At 44.4% G+C, this 20511-nt stretch overlaps 1 protein-coding gene across 7 annotated transcripts in view; it reads left to right on the top strand.

Moving 5' to 3' along the window:
* LOC128340704 (carbamoyl-phosphate synthase [ammonia], mitochondrial-like) overlaps positions 1–20511 on the top strand; it is a 165562-nt gene that overhangs the window by 120813 nt on the left and 24238 nt on the right. For all 7 annotated transcript variants that reach the window (XM_053286193.1, XM_053286190.1, XM_053286194.1 and 4 more), the window contains 5 exons: positions 2329–2406; positions 5404–5511; positions 13144–13233; positions 14611–14781; positions 17078–17152. In XM_053286193.1, the coding sequence (XP_053142168.1) occupies positions 2329–2406; positions 5404–5511; positions 13144–13233; positions 14611–14781; positions 17078–17152 (522 nt within the window). The remainder of the gene's footprint in view (positions 1–2328; positions 2407–5403; positions 5512–13143; positions 13234–14610; positions 14782–17077; positions 17153–20511) is intronic.

Raw genomic sequence — 20511 nt, 5'->3', positions numbered from 1 at the left:
TCTTTGGGGCCGGCTGCCTCTTCCCCCCACCTTCTGCCCCAGTCTCTGGCAGGTGACCAATCCTCCTGGGTGCTCCTCAGCCAATCAGGCGCCTCCAATCAGCTGGGCACCGGGACGCACATTCCAAGGCTCACCCAGGAGAATTAAATATATAGATTGTTGTGTACCTATTACGGCGCTGTATCACTTTGACCCGATAACTGGGTCTGAGGTTATACAAGACCGAGCAAAAGATTTTTCACTGGAAAAAGTCTGATGAAAATTTCCTCCAATATTGGGAAACTATTCAATACATTACTGCATTGTATCGGTGTTCTATCAAATGGTATCAAGCGGAGGCGGAGAGATTTACCTTTAATGAAGATCTGGCTTCTGTGACAAAATCAGCAGTCCACAGCGGTAGCGATTAAAATCGATGCTTTTCCTTTACATAAGAGCAGCACTGCTGGATCAGGCCCAAGCCCTGTCTAGTCCAGCATCCTGATTCCCACAGTGGTCCACCAGATGCCTCTGAGAAGCCCACAGGCAAGAGGTGAGGGCATGCCCTCTTTCCTGCTGCTTCACCCTGGCAACTGGTATTTAGAGGCATCTTCCCTGGTCTCACTCTATAATGTGCCAATAAAGAAAGCAATGTCATGACATCGTGTCTTTTTCCTGGTGCATTACTGGTATGGGGTTAGGGTGGGAGGAATGTGGGAGGAATGGCCACACTCTATAGTTACAGCATGTGGCCAGTTTTTTTCAGTACAAGTGACCTTCATTATTTGTGAGGGTTCTGTCCCTGCCAATTTCCACAGATACCACAACTGGATAGAGAGACCTTAACCTTATGGGGATTGGCAAGGGTGGGGGGTTTAGGCTGCTTGAGCTTAAAAAACCACTAAAAAAGCAGGGAGGGGGCAGAAATAAGGGTAGAAAAGCATAATATCTTGGTCTCCAGAAATGACCCCCAAATTTTTCATTTTCATTTTTTAAAAAGAAAAAAAGAGCCACAAAATGCTCTGTGTTTCAACATGGTGGCTGGAAATGACATCAGAAGTCATTTCCGGCCATTCAGGAATCACAGATAGGCAAAAACTGCCTATATTTCATGCTGCAGATAAAGAGTCTCCACAAATACATGAAACTGCAATCCACAAATAATGAGGGTCTCCTGTGATGCACCAGGAAAAGGATGCAAGGTGATGATGTTGCTGCCTTTCATGGTGCAGAGACCAAGAAAAGAAAGCTGGCAATTCTAAATGTCACCAATACAGGTTGCCAATTTCATCACAGAAGCTAGATCTTCACTAAAGGTATGCTCCACACCCATCTCCACTCCTATCCTGATGCACTGAGTGGCTACCGATTATCAGCTCAGTGTGGTCCAGCACCCCTCCATCATTAGCACAATGCAAGAATGGCCTGGATTGGGATTGGGACTGGGATGTGCCAGATAATCTGAGCCATGAACAGCCCTAGTGTATATAGAACTTCGTGATGATGAGAAAAGAGATACATGTAGGCATGTAGGCATAGGAAAATAAAATTGGTGTTCATGATGGAAAGGATGACATCCAGCATCTAAAGTAAGTCAGCCTTCATGTAGCAGCCATAATGTACGCAGCACTAACTCTGTGTCCATCCCATTGAAATAAGTGGCTTGGCTACCCATATGAAGCACTGGGATCGAGCCCGATCCTGGTGCTGCCTCGGCCCCAAGCCTGGGAATTTATCCCAGGCTTTAACCTGGGTTTAAGGATTTGTGTATGCCTGGGCTGCGCGCGGCCCACCCACACAGAGAGCGGAGCAGCAAGAGCGCCCGGCTGAGGGAGGGTCCCTCAATGCACTACACTTCTGGCATAGTGCATTGAAGGATGTCCGAGGATTTCCTCCTCTGGCTCCCTGCTTTGCTGCTCGCTGTGGTGCAGTTTGTGTGCGGGGCCTGCCTCCATGGGCAGGGGTCATCTGTGGGGTCCGCCTCCCCACCAGCCCTCCGCCCCACCAGCAGAATTGGTCATGGGCACGACATTACAATTTGCTAGTCATTTTCAAATGTTATCTGCACAATCATGAAAGCTACAAAATTGCTGTTTATACAGAATGGAAACATTCATTCAGGGAACTAAATTCTGTGCTAACTATCAATTTTAGAAGATTAACAGCTCCTCTTAAGACTTATTCCCAGTTAGTCTTTTTTCAATCTTGGCCCAGTCACCTTTTTGGGCCAAGATTTAATCACTTGGCCCCGCCCAGGTGTTTCCAAAACTGGAATTTGTGCCGGTCACTAACAGAGTGCCAAATATGTTAATACAGGATGTATCTTTTTCTTTCTCATTATGATAATAGGAACACCCTGTTGTACTCACTAAATTCATTAAGGGAGCTCGAGAAGTAGAAATGGATGCTGTTGCAAAGGATGGAAAGGTACAAACATTTCCTAATAATCCCACCCCCCACTTTCCAGGATTTACGAAAGAAATCTAACAGAGGTTTGACAAATGTTGCATTTTAAGCTGCCAACAGAGGTTCTTTTCAGATGAACGGGGGGGGGGGGGAGCAGCCTTAAAACAGTTTTTATAAAGATACCTCATCTTGAAAGATCTTTTCTCTTTTCAATATGTCTGTCTTTAAAATAATAAAAAGATGATACAATTTAGTAATGTTTTAAAACTGCCTTTGTTTTAGCTCTCTGGTTTCTTTTAATCGTTCTCTGTTAGTGAGCAAAGGACAGGATATTTTTCTAGTATTTTTGACTATATATGCAATGATATATATATATATATTTTTTTTTTTTCTTTTTCTTTTTTCTTTCTCAAACTGGCTGTATTATTCAGAGATATTAGAGTTGTCCTGAGAATCTCACAGAATCCACTAGAGATGTCAAACCTCCTTTCCTGAATGAACCTTTTAGTGTATCATAACACAGGAACAAGATTTACTAGACAGACTAGTCACAGGGCCAACTCTTTCATGAGGCCACATGAAGCAATGTCCTCAGGTGGGGTGTGTGTGTGTATGTGTGTGTGTGATGGGGTGGCACGTGTTCCCCCCTGCCCTCCACAGTGGGCATTATTTGCCTCCCTGTTGCCACCCCCACCTCATATGCACTACTGCCACCCCTCTCTCGGTTTTTTCTCTTGCCTCACCTCCCTCACTGACCACCACCACATTGGTCCAAATTGGGCCTCTCTTTGCCCTTGCTGCCAGCTCAGCTTCAGTGCCTGTGAGCAGCCACCTCTTGTTGCTTGTGTACTAGCATAAGGCAGTATGGAACATGCCTCCAGCAGCGCCAGCTGGCCTTTCTTCGTCACAGCACTTGCTATCTCTCTTTCTCCCCCCCCCCCCCGCAACAAGCACTGGAGGAGAGAGAGAGTGAGAGAGAGTTGGTGTCAGCTTACCAGTGCAGCGGTGACAAAGAGAGGCCAGCTGGCACTGCTAGACATATGCTCCATACTGTCTCATGCTGGTGCACAAACAGGAAATAGAGATGGTGAGGGTGAAGAGGAATGGAGTATGGGCCAATAAGGCAGGGGATAGCTTGGTGAAAGGGTGATGTGCTGTCAGTGCCAGCTCCCCACAAAGGTGGCAGAGGCGGCTTGTTGCCGTTAACCTCAAGTGGTGAACAGTAACAAGCCAGCGTTGACTAGTCCCCTGCTAACAGATCAAAGAGGCACCTTCTAAAGTGGTTATTCTTGTTGGAAATTCTCTGTGGTGAGAGAATCCCTTTCTCATTATAGCAGAGTGCACAGAGGCACAACACAGCGGTTTAGTTAGGCATGCGTGTGTGCTGAGAGTAAAGTAACTTGGAGCCAATTCATAGTTTCAAATTAATATAAAAGGCATTTATTAAGGAACTCCATTGTAGATAGGAAAGTGAGGAGTTAGGATCTCTAATCTATCTATCTAGCTGGATGCAGATGGATTCTGCATCCTCTCTGCACATATTGTGCAGGGAGAGAAGCTTGCCATGTTGCAAGGTAGGCGGGCAGGTAGGAAGAGAGAGAAGGAGGAAGGAAGTTGAATCCCCTAAGAGTAGCAATCTACATTTCAAAGGGATAGCATCAGAGCAGTGGAGAAGTGATGACAAATGTCTTGACCCTCTAGCCCTCTGACTTACTAGTCTGTCCTCCACTGTCTGAGGCAAAGAGACAGCGTAAAGTCCTTTAACTTCCAACAATTCTCTTATATTTAGCAGGGGGAGATCAACAGTTCCTATCCAGCCCCAGTACAGCATCCCTCCAGTGGTGGTTGCTGGTGTCTACCTTCTGTTTCTTTTTAGCTTGTGAACGCTTTGGGGATAGAGCCATTATTTTTATTTGTAAATTACTTTGAGAACATTTGTTGAAAAGTGCTATATAAATATTCATAGTAGTAGCAGTAGTCGTAGTCAGATAACATCCTCCAGAAAAGATTCAGACATGATATGCGGAATGACATCCAGCACATGACAGCCACTGACCATGGCATTTGAGACATATTGCCAGATTTCCACAGTGGGTCCACCTGGATCTTGACTGGTTCTGCATTATGCCAAGCTTCACTCAGTGTGCTGAGAGGTCTAGTTCCTATTGTGCATGATTTGTGAACCTGACTAAAAATTAGAAACTAAATAATAATGATACTGTTTGGAAATTGCAAACAGTAACAACATTTATATGGTGCTTTGGGGTGTTCAGAATGCATCACATGCCTTATCTTGTAATCCTTACAGAAATCCTATAAAATAGGCCAGTATAACCATACTGAACCTGAAGCTGGCTTGTCTAAGGCTATCCAGTGAGTTCATGGTAGAGGGAAGACTTGGACCAGGGACTTACTGATCTTAGCCATGGTGCTAAACCAGATCTCTGCAAACCAGGAGAGATCTAGAGAAATAATCTAGTAAATCCCAAAGTGTCTTACTCCAGATTCAACTGCCACATTTACCTGAATAGACAGAGACTCAATGTAAGACAATACCTTAAGAGATAGACATTATATACAGGTTATACCTGTATTTACTCAAAATAAAGAGGACTCTGAATTCAAGATGACCCTCCTATATTTAACAGGAAGGAACTGGGGGGAAACCTCATCTTGGATTTGGGTAAATACAGTAGGTCTGGTTCTCCATCTATGATGTTACTGGAAAGAAGCTTAAAAATATTTCAAACAGTTATCTAATTGGGAAGAGAATTGGGGAAGGAAGGGAGGGTATATTTGAGAATTGTGGCAGGGAGCAAATAACCTGAAGTACAAGGTTAGAGTATGGCATGGATTATTCCACTCCAGAGAACTTGTGTAGGTCCACGGATGAAGTGTTGGCATATTATTGGCTGGCAGCCAATTCATCTGCCACAGTTTGCATATTTGCAATTGGATATCAAAGATTTCAGAGAGGTATACATTGTCTCTGGCTCAACCCCCCCCCCCTTTGAGCAGGTGATCTGTCACGCTGTCTCCGAGCATGTGGAGGATGCAGGAGTTCACTCTGGAGATGCCACCTTGATGTTCCCTGCACAAACGATTAGCCAAGGAGCCTTGGAGAAGGTAAACATTTTATTAAACACATTTTAATCCTCTGTTGGGAACTGACCAGAGAACAATTTGTTATGGGGCGGCTAACAAAGTTTATTATTATTTTATTGTAGAGGGGAGGGCAGCATGACACTGAAAATAGCAATTAACTTTATAATAAGCCTCTAACATTCTAAACACTATGAAGCCACATATGTGACTATGTGCAATTATAGCCACTAGTATGGAATTTGGTAGTTCACTCAGCGGGGCTAGATTAGATGTGATATAGGAGTTCCATGAAATTCCCAATACCTTCTCACTGATTTTTAATAAGCAGCCACAGGGAGGAAAAGGAGTAAGCCTTTCTCGGTTTCTGTAGTCAAGGCTATCTCAATGGGTTATCATCCTCACGTGCTCCAAGGCAGGCCTATGTTAATTAGCTCAAAAGAGAAGCCTCTAGAGCCTGAGGGGGATGACCCCACCCAGTTCTTACAGTCCTGCATTGCTCCAGGCAGACTTTTCTCTTCTCTCAGATCTTCCTTTCTTATTCCCACTGATTTCAATAACTAAAATCCCTTTAGTCTCTCATCCTTTCTGTACTCCATTCTACTTTTCCTGATACCAAAAAAGAAGAAGAAGAAGATCCATCTCTGACCCCTCCACCCCCCACCCCTCCCGACTTTCCCTGTCTTTTTCAACTATATGGAGCACAAAGGGACACCAAGAAACATCTTCATTCCTTCTGGAAGGGTGGGGAGTGGATTACCTAGGGGCACTAGAGTGCCGAATCTCCATTTCCAGACGCGTTCTTGCTGGCGAGCTGCATTAGAGCAGCGGAGGCAATCCCCCTTCCAATCCACCCCCAACTCAGGCAGAGATCAGAGCCTGGTGTGAAGGGGGTGCAGTGAAGGCGGCAAGAAGCTCATTGGCAGCCTGAGCGAGACAAAATGGCACCCGCAACAAAAAGAGTGCGAAAACTGCCAGTGCTGCAGAGGAGCAGCTAAAACAACACGCTGAGGGAGCCAGGCAAGGGGAAACGATGAGCTCATTCCATGGGGAGGGTAGCTCAAGTGCAGGCCCCTCCAATCAGGCCACCAGCTTGCCTAAATCAATACCCCCGGAATAGCAAGCCTGGTGCAAGAACGCGATAGTGAAGACAGTACTCCAGCTCAAACCCCTTAAGAAAAATTAAAAATCCAAAAAGTGCAAACAAGCATCCTCCTCAGAAGAAGAATCTTCTTCTACTGATTCCCTCCCTCCTCCCAAAAAGGCAAACAGTCAGGTCCTGATTCTGGGGACCCCACTCCTTTGAATGTGAGACCTATTCATCATGGAAAGCAAAAAGCCCCCATTTCTGAACTTGAATGTGACATAGAGCGGGGCCAAGTGGGCACAGGCGAGGGTATCCAGGACCCTGATGCCCTTCAAGACAAGGAGGAGGCGGAGTGGTCTGGGGGCGGGGATGAACCTGAATCCAGTAACTTATCACAGTGTTTGTTTGTCTCTGAGGACTTTAACCCATTAATAACCAAGGTGATAACAACTATAGGGTTACAGTCGAAGATAATGCCTGAGTCTACCCAAACAGCTAAAGGGGATTTGGTGTCCCCCAGGGCCAAACCTAGAGACATATTACTACTGATGCCAGATTGTTTTACAGAAACCATAAAAACAAGAATGGCTGCTGCCTGCCATTAATAGAAGCCAATGGCAGTAGCATCCTGCTTCTATTCCTTCCATCAGGAGTCTTCTGACCTGCTAAAGACCCCAAATACCGACATACGTGGCCCAATTGGTATCAGGTTCTCTGCTCCCCAGGGATAGGGAGGCATCTCTGAAAGATCCTTCAGACAAGGAGGCAGAAATGGCCCTAAGGAGAGTCCATGACAATTCGTCATTAGCAACCCAGTCTTCAGCAACTGCTTCTGTGGTGGCCAGAGCTAGTCTACTGTGGGTTGATGACTTGCTTAGTGATACCCCTAGTGATCCAGTGCGACTGCAGCAACAACTCTTAAAGCTTCAGAAGACCCAGGCCTTTGTGGCTGATGCCACATTGGATTCTATCAGATTCTCCTCCAGGGCTTCAGCTGCCGTGGTAGTGGGCAGGAGACACCTTTGACTGAAAAGCTGGCAGGTAGACTCTACCTCTAAGACCAATTTAATGCCAGTCCTATATGATAGCACAGAGCTATTTCAAGGTTTATTACAGTCTGTGACCAGCACAACAAGGAAAAACAAAGCTATTTGGTGAGACAGCGCTTAAAGAGGTACTTGTGGAATCTAGGGACAAGAGGAGAACTATGCCCTCAGCTTCCCACAACCTGGATAAGCCAAACTATAAAAGGCCTTTCCAGCCATTTTGTACGTTTCGGCCCTCTTTCAGGGGCTGAGACAGGGACTTCAGGCCACAGCGAGGGTCATGGAATCGCCAGCGGTTCCCAACAAGGGATATGGGGAACAACAGACAGGCCTTTAATCAGGAAAAACTGTCAAAACAACAGCCACGATGTAGAACCATCAGACCTGGGGGGGCCGCCTGTTGGGCTACTTCCATTCCTGGGAGCAGTCTACAATGGACAATTGGGTCTTATATCTATTACAGGAGGGATACAGAATAGAATTGAATGGCCTTCCTCCCCACAGATTCCTTCCAATCCCACGCTCCCACTCTATTTTCAAGCACTCAGAGTTAAAGAAGGCCTCTTGGATATAGGAACGATGGAACACGTGCCTCACAGCCAGGAAGGGAGGGGCATTTATTCTATTATGTTCACCGCCCCCCAAAAGAGCACCGGAGTTCACCGGCTCCAAAAGAGCAGTATTGGACTTAAAGTACCTCAACAAGTGGGTACGTCATGAAATATTCCTTATGGAGTCACTGAGGTCAATAATCTCTTCACCACGGGGACTTCCTGGCATCAGTGGATCTAAAGGAGGCCTACCTCCACATACCTATACACTCCAGCAGCCGGGCTTTTCTAAGGTTCAAATACGTGGGAGTAGATTACTAATATACAGCTCTACCCTTTGGGCTGTCCTCAGCTCTGAGGGTTTTCACGAAGGCCCTGGCCCCTCTGAAGGCCCATCTACGGCTTCGGGGAGTCAGGTTCTTTCCTTATTTAGATGATCTTTTGATCCAATCAAAGACAAAGGACTCAGCAGAATCAGATATGCAAAACACACTGAGGACCCTACAGGAGCATGGGTTCCTAATAAACCTCAAAAAGAGTCAACTCTATCCTTCCCACAGGATTCAATGTCTGTCTGGGAGTTGTTATAGACACGGAACATGATCGGCTCTTTCTACCACGGGACAGGTTCCGGACACTGTCCACAGGGGTCAGTCTGGCATATGCAGCCCCGGAGGTACATCTCTTAACCTTAGCAAGACTCTTGGGCCTGATGGTGGCCAGGCTGGAGGCAGTTCCCTGGGCAAGTTTCCATCTCAGGGAACTTCAGTGGTTCCTCCTCCCATATCAGATAGCCATTGCCGCCAAGTAACGTCTGCTCTGTACCCTGCCGACTCAAGTACGCCACTCGCTTCTCTGGTGGCTTTCACCACAGCACCTGCTGGGAGGAAAGAGATTCCTGGATCTTCCAAAAATTATTGTAACAACTGATTATTGTAACAAAAATTATTGTAAATTATTGTACTGTAACAAAAATTATTGTAACAGAGGCTGGGGGGGGGCACATTGCCAGCAATATTCGGCTCAAGGAAAGAGGTCAACAATGGAAAAGAAACACTCCATCAACTGACTGGAGCTGAGAGCCATTCGCCTTGCGCTTTGTGAATTCCAACAGACATTACAAGGACAAGGCATTCTGATCAAGACCGACAATACAACAGCAAAAGCCCATGGAAACAGACAGAGGGGGAATGAGATCAAGATCCTTACACAAGGAGGCAGCCCTTCTGATGACATGGGGGGAACTACACCTGACCTCCCTTTCGGCATATCACATGAAGGGAGATCTGAATTATTTGGCCAATTGGCTCAGCAGAGAGGACCTGTTGCTGGGAGAATGGTTTCTAAACACAGACGTCTTCAGCCAGTTATCTCTCAGTTGGGAAATGCCAGTAATCGACCTGTTCGCAATTTCGCAAAATACAAAACTACCAAGGTGCCTGTCCAGGTTCCCATGCAGGACAACAGAGGACACAGACGCACTGTTGGTCCCCTGGCCAACAGGGGTGCTATATGCCTTCCCCCTGATCCTGCTACTAACACGCGTGCTGAGGCGCATCAGAATCCTACAGTCAAAGGTCATACTAGTGGCTCCCTTATGGCCAAGGAGACCTTGGTTCGTGGAGCTACTACATCTCAACACATCACAGCTGTGGTTTCTTCCACTTATTCCGGACCTACTGATGCAGAGACCAGTGAGATATTCCAACCCGGGCTGGTTACAGCTAGCCGCATGGAGACTGAGTGGTGGATCCTAAGGTGTCTCTGATAATGTCTCCAACACAATTCTCGCTTCCCGTAGAGCCTCCACAAACAGAGTGTACCAATGTACACTCTGTTCGAGAGCCAGCGTGGTGTAGTGGTTAGAGTGCTGGACTAGGACCAGGGAGACCTGAGTTCAAATCCCCATTCAGCCATGAAACTAGCTGGGTGACTCTGGGCCAGTCACTTCTCTCTCAGCCTAACCTACTTCACGGGGTTGTTGTGAAAGAGAAACTCAAGTATGTAGTACACTGCTCTGGGCTCCTTGGAGGAAGAGTGGGATATAAATGTAATAATAATAATAATAATAATTAATAAATAATGTACCTGGAGGTCATTTTTACAATGGTCAGCATGTCACAACATCCCCAGAGGTCAAGCTACCATTCACCACCTTTTGCAATTTCTGCAGGAGGGCCTTGACAAGGGTTTGAAACCTAACACATTGAAAAGGCAGGCAGTGTCACTGGTGGGCCTTATTTCCAGCATATCTACAAGGTCGAATCTTTCACATCCCCTCCTTAGACATTTCCTGAGAGAAGTGATATTGTTATCTCCACCGACGTCACACCGTTTTCCATCTTGGTGCCTGAATACCGTTTTGAGGGCGCTTCAATACGCACAATTCGAGCCCATAAAATCAATTCCACTAAGATTATTGTCTCTCAAACTGTCAATCCTAATCACTATTACTTCAGCTAGATGTGTATCGGAACTGAGAGCCTTACTGCATACTTACAACGGACTCCATTCGTCTGATACCGAGCCCCTTTGTCCTTACTAAGGTGATATCACAATTCCATCAATCACAAGACATTTTCTGTCCACATCCGAAACATCCTCAAGAGAAATTGTGGCACAAATTGGATGTTTGACAGTGTCTTAAAATGTATATCAATGGATAAGCGTCATTCCGTAAAACAGACTCTCTGTTTGTGTCTTTTCTCCCAGGATCTATGGGTGAGGCAATAACTTCTCCAACTATTGCCATATGGATTAGGGCATATGAAAAACAAAATATTCGGCCTCCCTTAACATAACAGCTCATTCTACAAGGGCGGCAGCTACATCGGTCGCATTTTCAACCAATGCATCAATCCAGGAAATCTGAAAGGCTGCAACCTGGAAGAACCCATCCACTTTCACATGGCATTATAAGATGGACATATATGCCTCTGCTCAGGTGTCTTTTGGTAGACAGGTGCTACAGGGGGTGCTTCCCCAGGAGTAGTCAAGAGCGCATCCCTCCCTTGTGACGTACAGGCTTTGGTATGTCCCATCGAGAAGGCCTTGACTATAGCAACCGAGAACGGAGCATTGGTTCACTTACCGTGAAGGCTTCTTCTGGTTGCTGGAGTCAAGGACGTCTCGGCCTACCCGGTTCGGTGCTTCTTGGTGTACTCCTGGGAGATAATTCCCTTAGTTTACTTCGACTAGTGCGAGTACAGGAGCTAGATCATACCTCAACTTGCAGGGGATGTTCAGTATTGGTTGCTGACACATTTTTATTCTAATCTTATTCACATATATGTTGCTAGTTCTAATTGTTTGAATGCCAGTCTTTATTTGCTAAATTGGCCTGTAAGAACTGGGCAGGGTCATCCCCCTCAGGCTCTCGAGGTTTCTATTTTCAGCTAATTAACATAGTCCTGCCTTGGAGCATGTGAGGGGGATAACCCATCGAGATGTCCTTGACTCCAGCAACCAGAAGAAGCTTTCACGGTAAGTGAACCAATGCTCCATTCTCTATGCACTGTGTCCCCAATCAAAATCATCCCCTGAAGCAGCTGTTTGCTGTGGAGAAGAAAATATAGAGGAGTGCAGTTCAAGTCAGGGAATTGATGCAGAAGCAAAGGGTTAACCTGCCCTCCACATGACAGCTTTAGTATAAATTCAGTACAAATGGCTTTTTGGGGGGAAAAAGACACCAGGACTAGAATTCCAGTCACAAATCTGCCACAACTAGTTTGGCCCTCCGAGGGACTAGTTTGGTGTGGAACCTACACATTACTAGCAATTTTGAACTGGCCCTGAACCTAAAATCTCAGGGTTCACTTGAAGCTGAACCACAAGCAAACCCCTAAACAAAAAACCAATAACCAATTTAGAATAAGTGGTTGAATAATCAGGCACTCCTCTTTTTTAAGGAGTGATGAGGGCTCTTCTTTTCTTCAGCTGTGTATGAATGAAATTATCTTTCCTAATGAGCCATCTGAAAAGAAAAGGAGGAGGAGCAGTGTAGATGGTAGGCAAGCTGGGGCTAGGACTGGTAGTCTGGTGCTCAAGTGGAAACTTCCCTCAAGGGCTGTGTGAAACTCTGTGGGCCTTTTGGGTTTGGCCCACTTTGGCCTGCTTTGATTCCCTCCCCCCCACCCCCTTCAGGCTGAAGTGAAATGTCATCTTGGGGGTGGGTGGGGGCGAAGTAGAGTTGAAGTGAAGCAAATCAGGATGAACCCTTTTGCCCCTTCAGGCTTCGCTTTGGTCTCCCTCACCCCCACCCCACCCCTCAAACTACTTACCAGGACTGGCAGGGAAGAGGAGAAAAGGCTCTAGATTTTCACATTGTTTCCCACCACAAGGGAACAAAAACAATTCTAGACAACACCCTCTGGAAAATGGGCTGAATTCAGTTATTTCTGCCAGTCCCACTAGACTTCTTCTCATTTATAAGACCTCTATCTGTGTTTTGCATCTGGAGGGCTGCAACCTCAGAAAAGACCAGAAGTCCCAGAACTCCATGGGAAAAGGTTTTTTAAAAGTACTTTAAAAAGTCAAGCTGCAGAAGGTGGCTGTTGGTTCCCTCACAGCCAGGAGCAGGAAGAAAGACTAGAGCAGGCATCCCCAAACTGCGGCCCTCCAGATGTTGCTGAACTACAACTCCCAGCATACCCAGCCACAAAAAATTGTGTCTAGGGATGCTGGGAGTTGTAGTTCAGCAACATCTGGAGGGCCGCAGTTTGGGGATGCCTGGACTAGATCCTTTTCTCTTTGCTTCTGTAGGTCCTGGTAAGTAGTTTGGTTTGGGAGAGAGGGTGAGGCGTCCCATTAAGCTGTTGAAGGGTTGACTCAAATCAAAGCTTGAAGAGGCTAAAGGGTTCGACCTGGTTCAGCCCACTTTTCAGGGGGTTTGACTAGATTTTTAAAAATCTTCCCAGTTTTATGACTTCTTGGGGTTAATTTAGTGACTACTCATATTTATCTTTTCTAACAGGTGAAAACAGCAACCAGAAAGATTGCAGATGCCTTTGCTATCTCTGGACCATTCAATGTTCAATTTCTTATCAGGGGAAATGATGTCTTGGTGAGACCTTTTTTAGCTGAATGTAGAAAGTGGTTGATGATGATGATGATGATGATGATGATGATGATGATGATGATAGTAATAGAGTTTCCTTCTTTTTCTTGATGCACACCTAGTAAAAGTAACTAACACTATTGCTGCTGTTTGCTGCACTGTGAAGGGCAGTGCTAGGCATATAATACCTGCCTTGTTTGATGCCACATGGGTCTTTGTACCATTGAGGCTCTTTGCCATTCACCACATTATGAGGCACTCATAATAATTGATACAATTTTGAGAAAAGAACTGTGTCTGCCCACACAATGCCATAATTTGAGGATAAAGCAAGTAGAATTGCCGCCTGTCAGCAAGCGTGTTAGCTCAATGCTGGGCTTAAATCAGATCAGCACTAAATGAGATTTGTAAGAATGTTATATGCGACTCATCCTATTAACACGGCACAAGTTTGACTCCACAGTACATACCCTGCTATTTTTCTAGCTTCGGTCATTAGGGATGGCTAGAAAGCAAAATGGAAAGCAGGGAGGAAAGCAAGGAAGTTGTGCTTTCACAGCAGTCATACTGACAGAGTGGTAGGTCCATAGCTCACAAAAAAGTCTAGTCGCCCACCTTACCCTCACTCCTAGCTCTTGCAGCACTTCAGTCTTAGAAGTTACGCCTTTATCTGAACCCCAACAGTTCATCTTAAGTTTGTGTTGCTGCTGCTCTTGGATCCAGCCTCTCACATTGAAGTTGGGCTGAACTCCCACAAGATTCACTTGTTAGGGTGAACCTGACCATTCCCCCTCTCTCCCCACAAAAGGATCATGGCTACTGCACTGGTTATTTTTGAGCATACGTGGCAGTTGTCCTTCATACATTCAGATGAATGGAAGACCACAGCGCTCATGAGCTGCCAGTACTTCTCTTAAGCAAGCTGGGAATTTAGAGTGATCACAACTGGGCAAAAACTACCGGCAAAATTCACCATATGGTTTCAGCCTGTTGTTCCTCTCCTCAGGCAGCTCTTCTCTGATCCTCTTGTACCTTTAGTATTACTAGCTTCTGTTCACTCCTAAACTGCCTTTTGCACTCCTGTTGAAATTCCTCCGAGGACTTGTCTCCTGCACTTGACAATGTTTGTTGACTGGTATTCTGTGGCTGCAGAAGATTTTAAGTTGGCTACATTGATCTGCAGTGTACAGATACAGGAAATGTTACCTATGTTGGGAAATGTAACTTTTTGTAAGAGATTCATTATTTGAGTATCTATTCTAGCTACTACATGATTCTAGCCTCTTTCTACTAATAGTTTCAGATTTTTAGGCATTTCAGATGTTAACACTATAAAAAAGACCACATGTATGGAACTTAAAGATGCTTTCCCCACCTCTTTAGGTGATAGAGTGCAACCTGCGTGCTTCACGCTCTTTCCCATTTGTGTCCAAGTCTCTTGGTCTGGATTTCATTGATGTGGCTACGAAAGTGATGACTGGAGAAAAAATCCAGGAGTCCACCCTTCCTGCACTGGCAACACCCATGATTCCATCAGACTATGTGGGCATCAAGGTATGTGTGAAAAGAGTTGCAGAGCAATTAATCAGCTGTGACTTCTAGGCTTGATGGTAGAGGTTAATCTCTTCTTAGCCATCCATTTTGTGGAGGAAAAAACTTGTATCAGCAAGAGGAACATGTGAAGCTTTCACCCCTCTCTCTTACCTGAATGCAGTGTGCAAAGAATTAATGAAGAGGATAAGTTAGTCAGCCAAGTTAATTGACTCTCGCATATTCAGCTAGCCCAAAATGTGGTAGCCATTTTGGCATTAACTGGTGCCTGTTCCTTGGAGTATTTGACTCAACTGTTGCTCCAGCCACATGGGCTTATGGTCCATTTCTGAGCCCAATTCAAAATGTTCATTATTACCTTTAAAGCCCTAAACAGCTTGGAAACAGATTATTTGAAGGACTGTCTTCTCCCACACAATCTCGCCAATCTGTTGCTAGTGTCTCTCTTATGTTTCTTTTTTAGATTGTGAGCCCTTTGGGGACAGGGAGCCATTTACTGAGATATATGTAAACTGCTTTGGGAACTTTTGTTGAAAAGCGGCATATAAATATTCGTTGTATTCATCATAATCTGCTCAGGTCATTGAAGAGGTCTACTACATGTCTCACCACCATCAGAAATATGGATGCTAGGAGTGTGAGAGACCTTCTCATTCATGCTGCTAAAGTTATGAAACTCCTTTGTTCATGTGTTGAACGTGTGAATAACTGTATGTGTGTACATTGTACATAGACTGTATGTATGTGTGTTGAACATAATAACTGACATCCAGACTTCATTGCTCACTAGTACTACTCAGGAGCGACACTAAAAGACTGCTTAATTTCTACAGGACTTCTGTTGAGTAATTTAGGGTGTCAGCCATTGTGTGAACTGAGCTTTATAAAAGAACGAATTTGCATTATGAAAAGCCAGAATAGTCAGACCAACACAGTTTTTCACAGATCTAGCCCCTCAGAATAGAGTCAGTAACTCTGGTTGCTTCCACTGTAAGAAGGAGCTTTGACATCTCTATGGCTTGCTGAAATCATTTGCATGGATAACACAAGCACTGAATTTTATCTCTTTAGGTGTCAACAAAACACTTTTAAATGCCTATGGCATTAATGATTATTAAAATGTCAAAAATAATTAAAAGGCACTCAATAGGCCCTATGGGATCGACAGAACCTTTTGACTAGTAGTCTCATTATTATGAATTACTTTTACTCTCTCTTGTGGGGGGTCTAGACTAACACTACAGTCATATATTATTTGTACTGACATAGAGTTGTTTTCCCAGTAGTGAAAATAAGTTAGCCCATAACTTAGAATCATAGTTCAGGATCCAGACTAAGTTTCACTGAAATTAATGGGACTTTAGTTACTTCTTATTTCAGTAGTGCTTAGTCATGACTAGCTTTGTCTAGAGATCCTGTTCATAAAGTTGGAGAGGGCCGTATAGACCCTCTGGTACAACTCCCTGCTTGATGCATTAAATCCTTTGTTCTCCTCCCCACTACTTTTTCTTATGCTTGAGAATAACTGGTCTTGTGGTAGCAAGCATGAATTGTCCCCTTTGCTAAGCAGGGTCCACCCTGATTTGCATTTGAATGGGAGACTACATGTATCAGTACCATAAGATATTCCCCTTAGGGGATGGGGCCACTCTGGGAAGAGCATCTGCATGCTTGCATGCAGAAGGTTCCAAGTTCCCTCCTGGCAACTCCAAGATAGGGCTGAGAGAGACTCCTGGCTGCAACCTTGGAGAAGCCGATGCCAGTCTGTGTAGACAATACTGAGCTAAGTGGACCAATGGTCTGACTCAGTATAAGGCACTTTCCTATGTACCTATGTAGTCTTATATCCCTTGACTGTAGCAATTATTGCTTTTCAAATTAGATGTCCATCTGACTTTCAAGTGTTCACCTGAAAACAAAACCGAATCACTAATATTTTATTACTGGGGCCTCCCCTTATTTAAGAAATGGGTAGTTGTAGTCAAGTTCCATATAAAAACTTCAGTCCCCCATGAAATAAGGTACTTTTATGCTCATTCTAGTAAATCTCTAGATGTCCCATTATATTGTCCAACTTGCTCTGTGCACCTCGAGCAATTTGTCTCTTAGACGTAAATATTTCTTCTGTACCTCACACCAGCCATTACATCCCATCAACAGGGTTACACTAATACACATTTTAAAAATACTCACAAAAGCGATCACATGTCTCCACTTTGAACTGTTCCACGTGGCTTTCTGACTGTGGAATGATTAATTTCGTGCATTAATAATTCATTCTCTCTCTTCCCCCTCCCAGGCTCCAATGTTCTCCTGGCCCCGTCTAAGAGATGTTGACCCAGTTCTTCGATGTGAAATGGCATCCACTGGGGAGGTACCTCATTTTTAGGATGTTTTCTCATAGCATTGATACAATTCTATCTCAAGCTGACTTGTGGTGGCAGCCTACCTTGCTAGCTCCTAAGCTGTCGTTCATAAAAACCTCCTATCCTACAGCATGTGTCCACTTAATCTTTCCACTGGCAAGGATCCTTCTTGAGTCAGCAAGTCCACAAGGGGATTCTGATTGGAGGGTAGGCTGCCTTGTAAAGACATCACACAAGCATGCTTAAAACATTAGGTGTCGTCTGTTTCTGAAGGGAAAGAAACAGGTCATGTAGAACTTTGGCACATAGGTTTGTTTCTCTCACTCAGTTAAAATCACCTACTTTTCCTATAAAGAAAACCAAATTTATTCTCCTGCAGCAGAATGTAACTTGTTTGACCACTGGATGTCCCTCTTCATTTGTGTTTGAGTTGCATACATTGGCAATGGTCATTGCTAAAACCATATACACTCTGTGTGTGTTTTTTCCCTCTCTCGGAGGGCTGTCAGGTTCTGGGAAATGTTTCAGAGTGACTGTACATTTTATGAAATACCTAGCTAGTCCTTGATAGACAAGTATATACAGCTTTCAAAATCCCCATCAATGCAACATCACACTGACAACATCAGCCTTCAGAACATGAACATTTGGTCTTTAAATGTAGAAGTTGCGTAATGTAACAAATATCTGGGGGTGATATTTTTATGGTTGCTTGGTTACCATCAAGAGGTGTAATGTGGAGAAAGAACTCCAGGACTGGTAACTTTTCCTGCCTGACTGCAGACACATTTTGTCCTCTTAATAGATTTCAGAATCTCAACCCAGGAAAGTTTACCATAAGTCCAGTTGTTACTAGTATTAAGATTTCCCCCCCTATACTGCCAAGTGGACATTGCTTAAGCCAAGGTCAGCTAGTCAGCTGGACAACACTGGTAGCTGTCTACATATCAAGACAGTTATCAGCTGTTCTCACACTTGCTCAGACCCCTGTTTCTTAGATATGTGTGCACAGATATGTGTAGCTGGGCGCCTTTACGTTTTCAGGAGAATTGTAGTCTACACCTTTCCTTAGTCTGGTGGGTCTGAAGCAAGGGGTTGGATCTCCCACGGTATACCAAGGGTTCTGTGCTACAGTATTACTTTCACTGCAGGGAAGAAGGAGGTGTTCAAGATGTCATAATGCCAGGGACATTCTGGAGAAAGGGAAACAAAAATAAACCGGAAAAGGGAAAGGCAGCGGGAAGCCATCTGGAAGATCACCGCTGCTGCCACCAGCTTCCAGCAAGCTCCCCAAACAGTACCTTTCAGCAGATTTCACTCTGCCCCTATTGCCAAAATGCCCCTCTTTAGGTGGTACCACTAGGATGTTTCATGAACTAGGCTGGATTTAGCAATTCTTGTGCAATTTCCACTATTTTGGGGTGGAGGCCTAGAATCCCTATTGAGTTGTGCATTCAGATGTGTCCAAATGAATATCCAAATACACAGCCCATTGAAACCAACAGAATACATAGACAGCTTCCCTTTTGGGATGCATGTCTAATTTACCCCGTGGTTCTTAAATGCAAGGATTTCTGAGCCCATGAAATGGACAAACAAAACACTCCACAGAAATCCAGGGAGAGGTTTCCCACATCTCTAATCCTATAATTGTTAGTAATTGCAGAATATTCCCTTTCTCAGAAGAGAACAGAATTACAGACTTGGGTAAGGGTAGGTTTGTCTGTGTGTGCTTGCATGTGCACAGACACACAGAGACGAGGCAAGGTCATGGGATAGACATTCCAGCTATCCTCCATGATGCTAGGACCAGCTCAAACTTGAGTACATATGATAATTACATACATGTTGAAGCCAATAAGTTCAGGTGGCATGTCATAAATGCAGGATAATTGATTGCAAATGGAAATGAGATCCCCCTGTAGACCACTGTGATCTTAAACGCACCTGTGAATGGGTAGTTGACATTAATCGGTGACATATGCATCTCCATACTGTTCTTGTTTACTCAGAAGTAGGTCATGCTGAATTCAGTGGGACTTACTCCCAATAACCACGCATACAGCTGCAGCAAAACTATTAGGACTCTGTGCAACTTCAGTGCTGATTCGATTCAGAAGAGCTTTGGCTTGATTAGACTATGAAAGCTTCAGTCCAGATTGAAGCAACTCTGGTTGAATGAGGCCAATTTGCTTCTAAAGCAATTTGATCACTTCAGCCTCCCCTTCCCCAGCTACCTCCAATGCCTGTAGTTACTAGACATAGGCACATGACAAGCTGGCTTTATTTTCATTTTTTTTTCCAGCAAGGCAAGGGAGCAGCATCTTCCATACTTTGAGTTTAAAACAGACTTTTAGTAGTTTGGATTTTTTGTATTTGCTTTCTGCAGTTCTGGAAGGATGCAGGATTTCCCTGGAAATTCTAGTCTTTTCTGAGGCTGCAGCCCCAGAAAAGACTACAATTCCCAGGAAACCTTGCACCTTTCTAGGACTGCAGGAAGCAAATACCAAAAAAAACTACCCAAACTATCAAAACTATATTTTAAAGAAAAGCTACAGAAGTTCCTGCTTCTTTGCGACTCTGGGGAAAAAATGATGCCCAGATTGCCGGCCAGAGGCCCCATGCAGTCTGGTAAGTACAGTCAGAGCTTAAAGCAGTGATGGGGAAGGGAGGTGGAGGGTTAGGTTTTGAGGACTGAAGTAAATCCACTCTCCAGGTCCAGAGTGAATTGTAGCCCCCGCTCCCACAAGTGCCAAATCAAATCAAGGAGCCCTCTGAAGTGTCATTGCCTCATGAATTGAATGGGTGTTGCATGGTACAGGCCTAGTAACAATGATGAAGATGACAAAGTAATTATGATTAAAGTTCACATATGCAATTCACACATTAAATGTGGGCTTTTTATGCAAAGTATTGCATGTATATTATAGGAATACTGTCACTACTGTTTCTTTCAAGGAATTATTATTAATAGTAGTATTTATTACTATTAAGCTCTACAGTTTGTAGTCAAACTTGCAAGTGTAGCAAATTTTGCTTTCAGGCTGTGTGTGTGTGTGTGTGTGGAGTTGATTGTCCTTCTAACTTTCTGAAAGCAGTTGACTTCATGAGAAACAAAAAAGGAACAGTATTTTAGCCAAGGGGTGAGGATTAGTTTTCTGAATGTTAGATGGAGGGAGAGAATATTTTAGTCATAAAGGAGAGATTATTAACTTTTATGAGTTAGAAAGATCCATATTCACAATTGCTATAAAACAGGAGAGTTGTGAAGGTCTTTCTTACAAGTGGATAGAGGATAATAACTCTCTACTAGTAAAACAGTCACTTATTTTACAAATGCATTTTAAATATACACAGAACGTCTTGT

This window comes from Hemicordylus capensis, chromosome 1 (genome assembly GCF_027244095.1).
Source record: "Hemicordylus capensis ecotype Gifberg chromosome 1, rHemCap1.1.pri, whole genome shotgun sequence".
Lineage (NCBI taxonomy): Eukaryota > Metazoa > Chordata > Lepidosauria > Squamata > Cordylidae > Hemicordylus > Hemicordylus capensis.
Note: the sequence above shows the minus strand (reverse complement) of the source record. Positions and strands in the feature narration are given on the sequence as shown.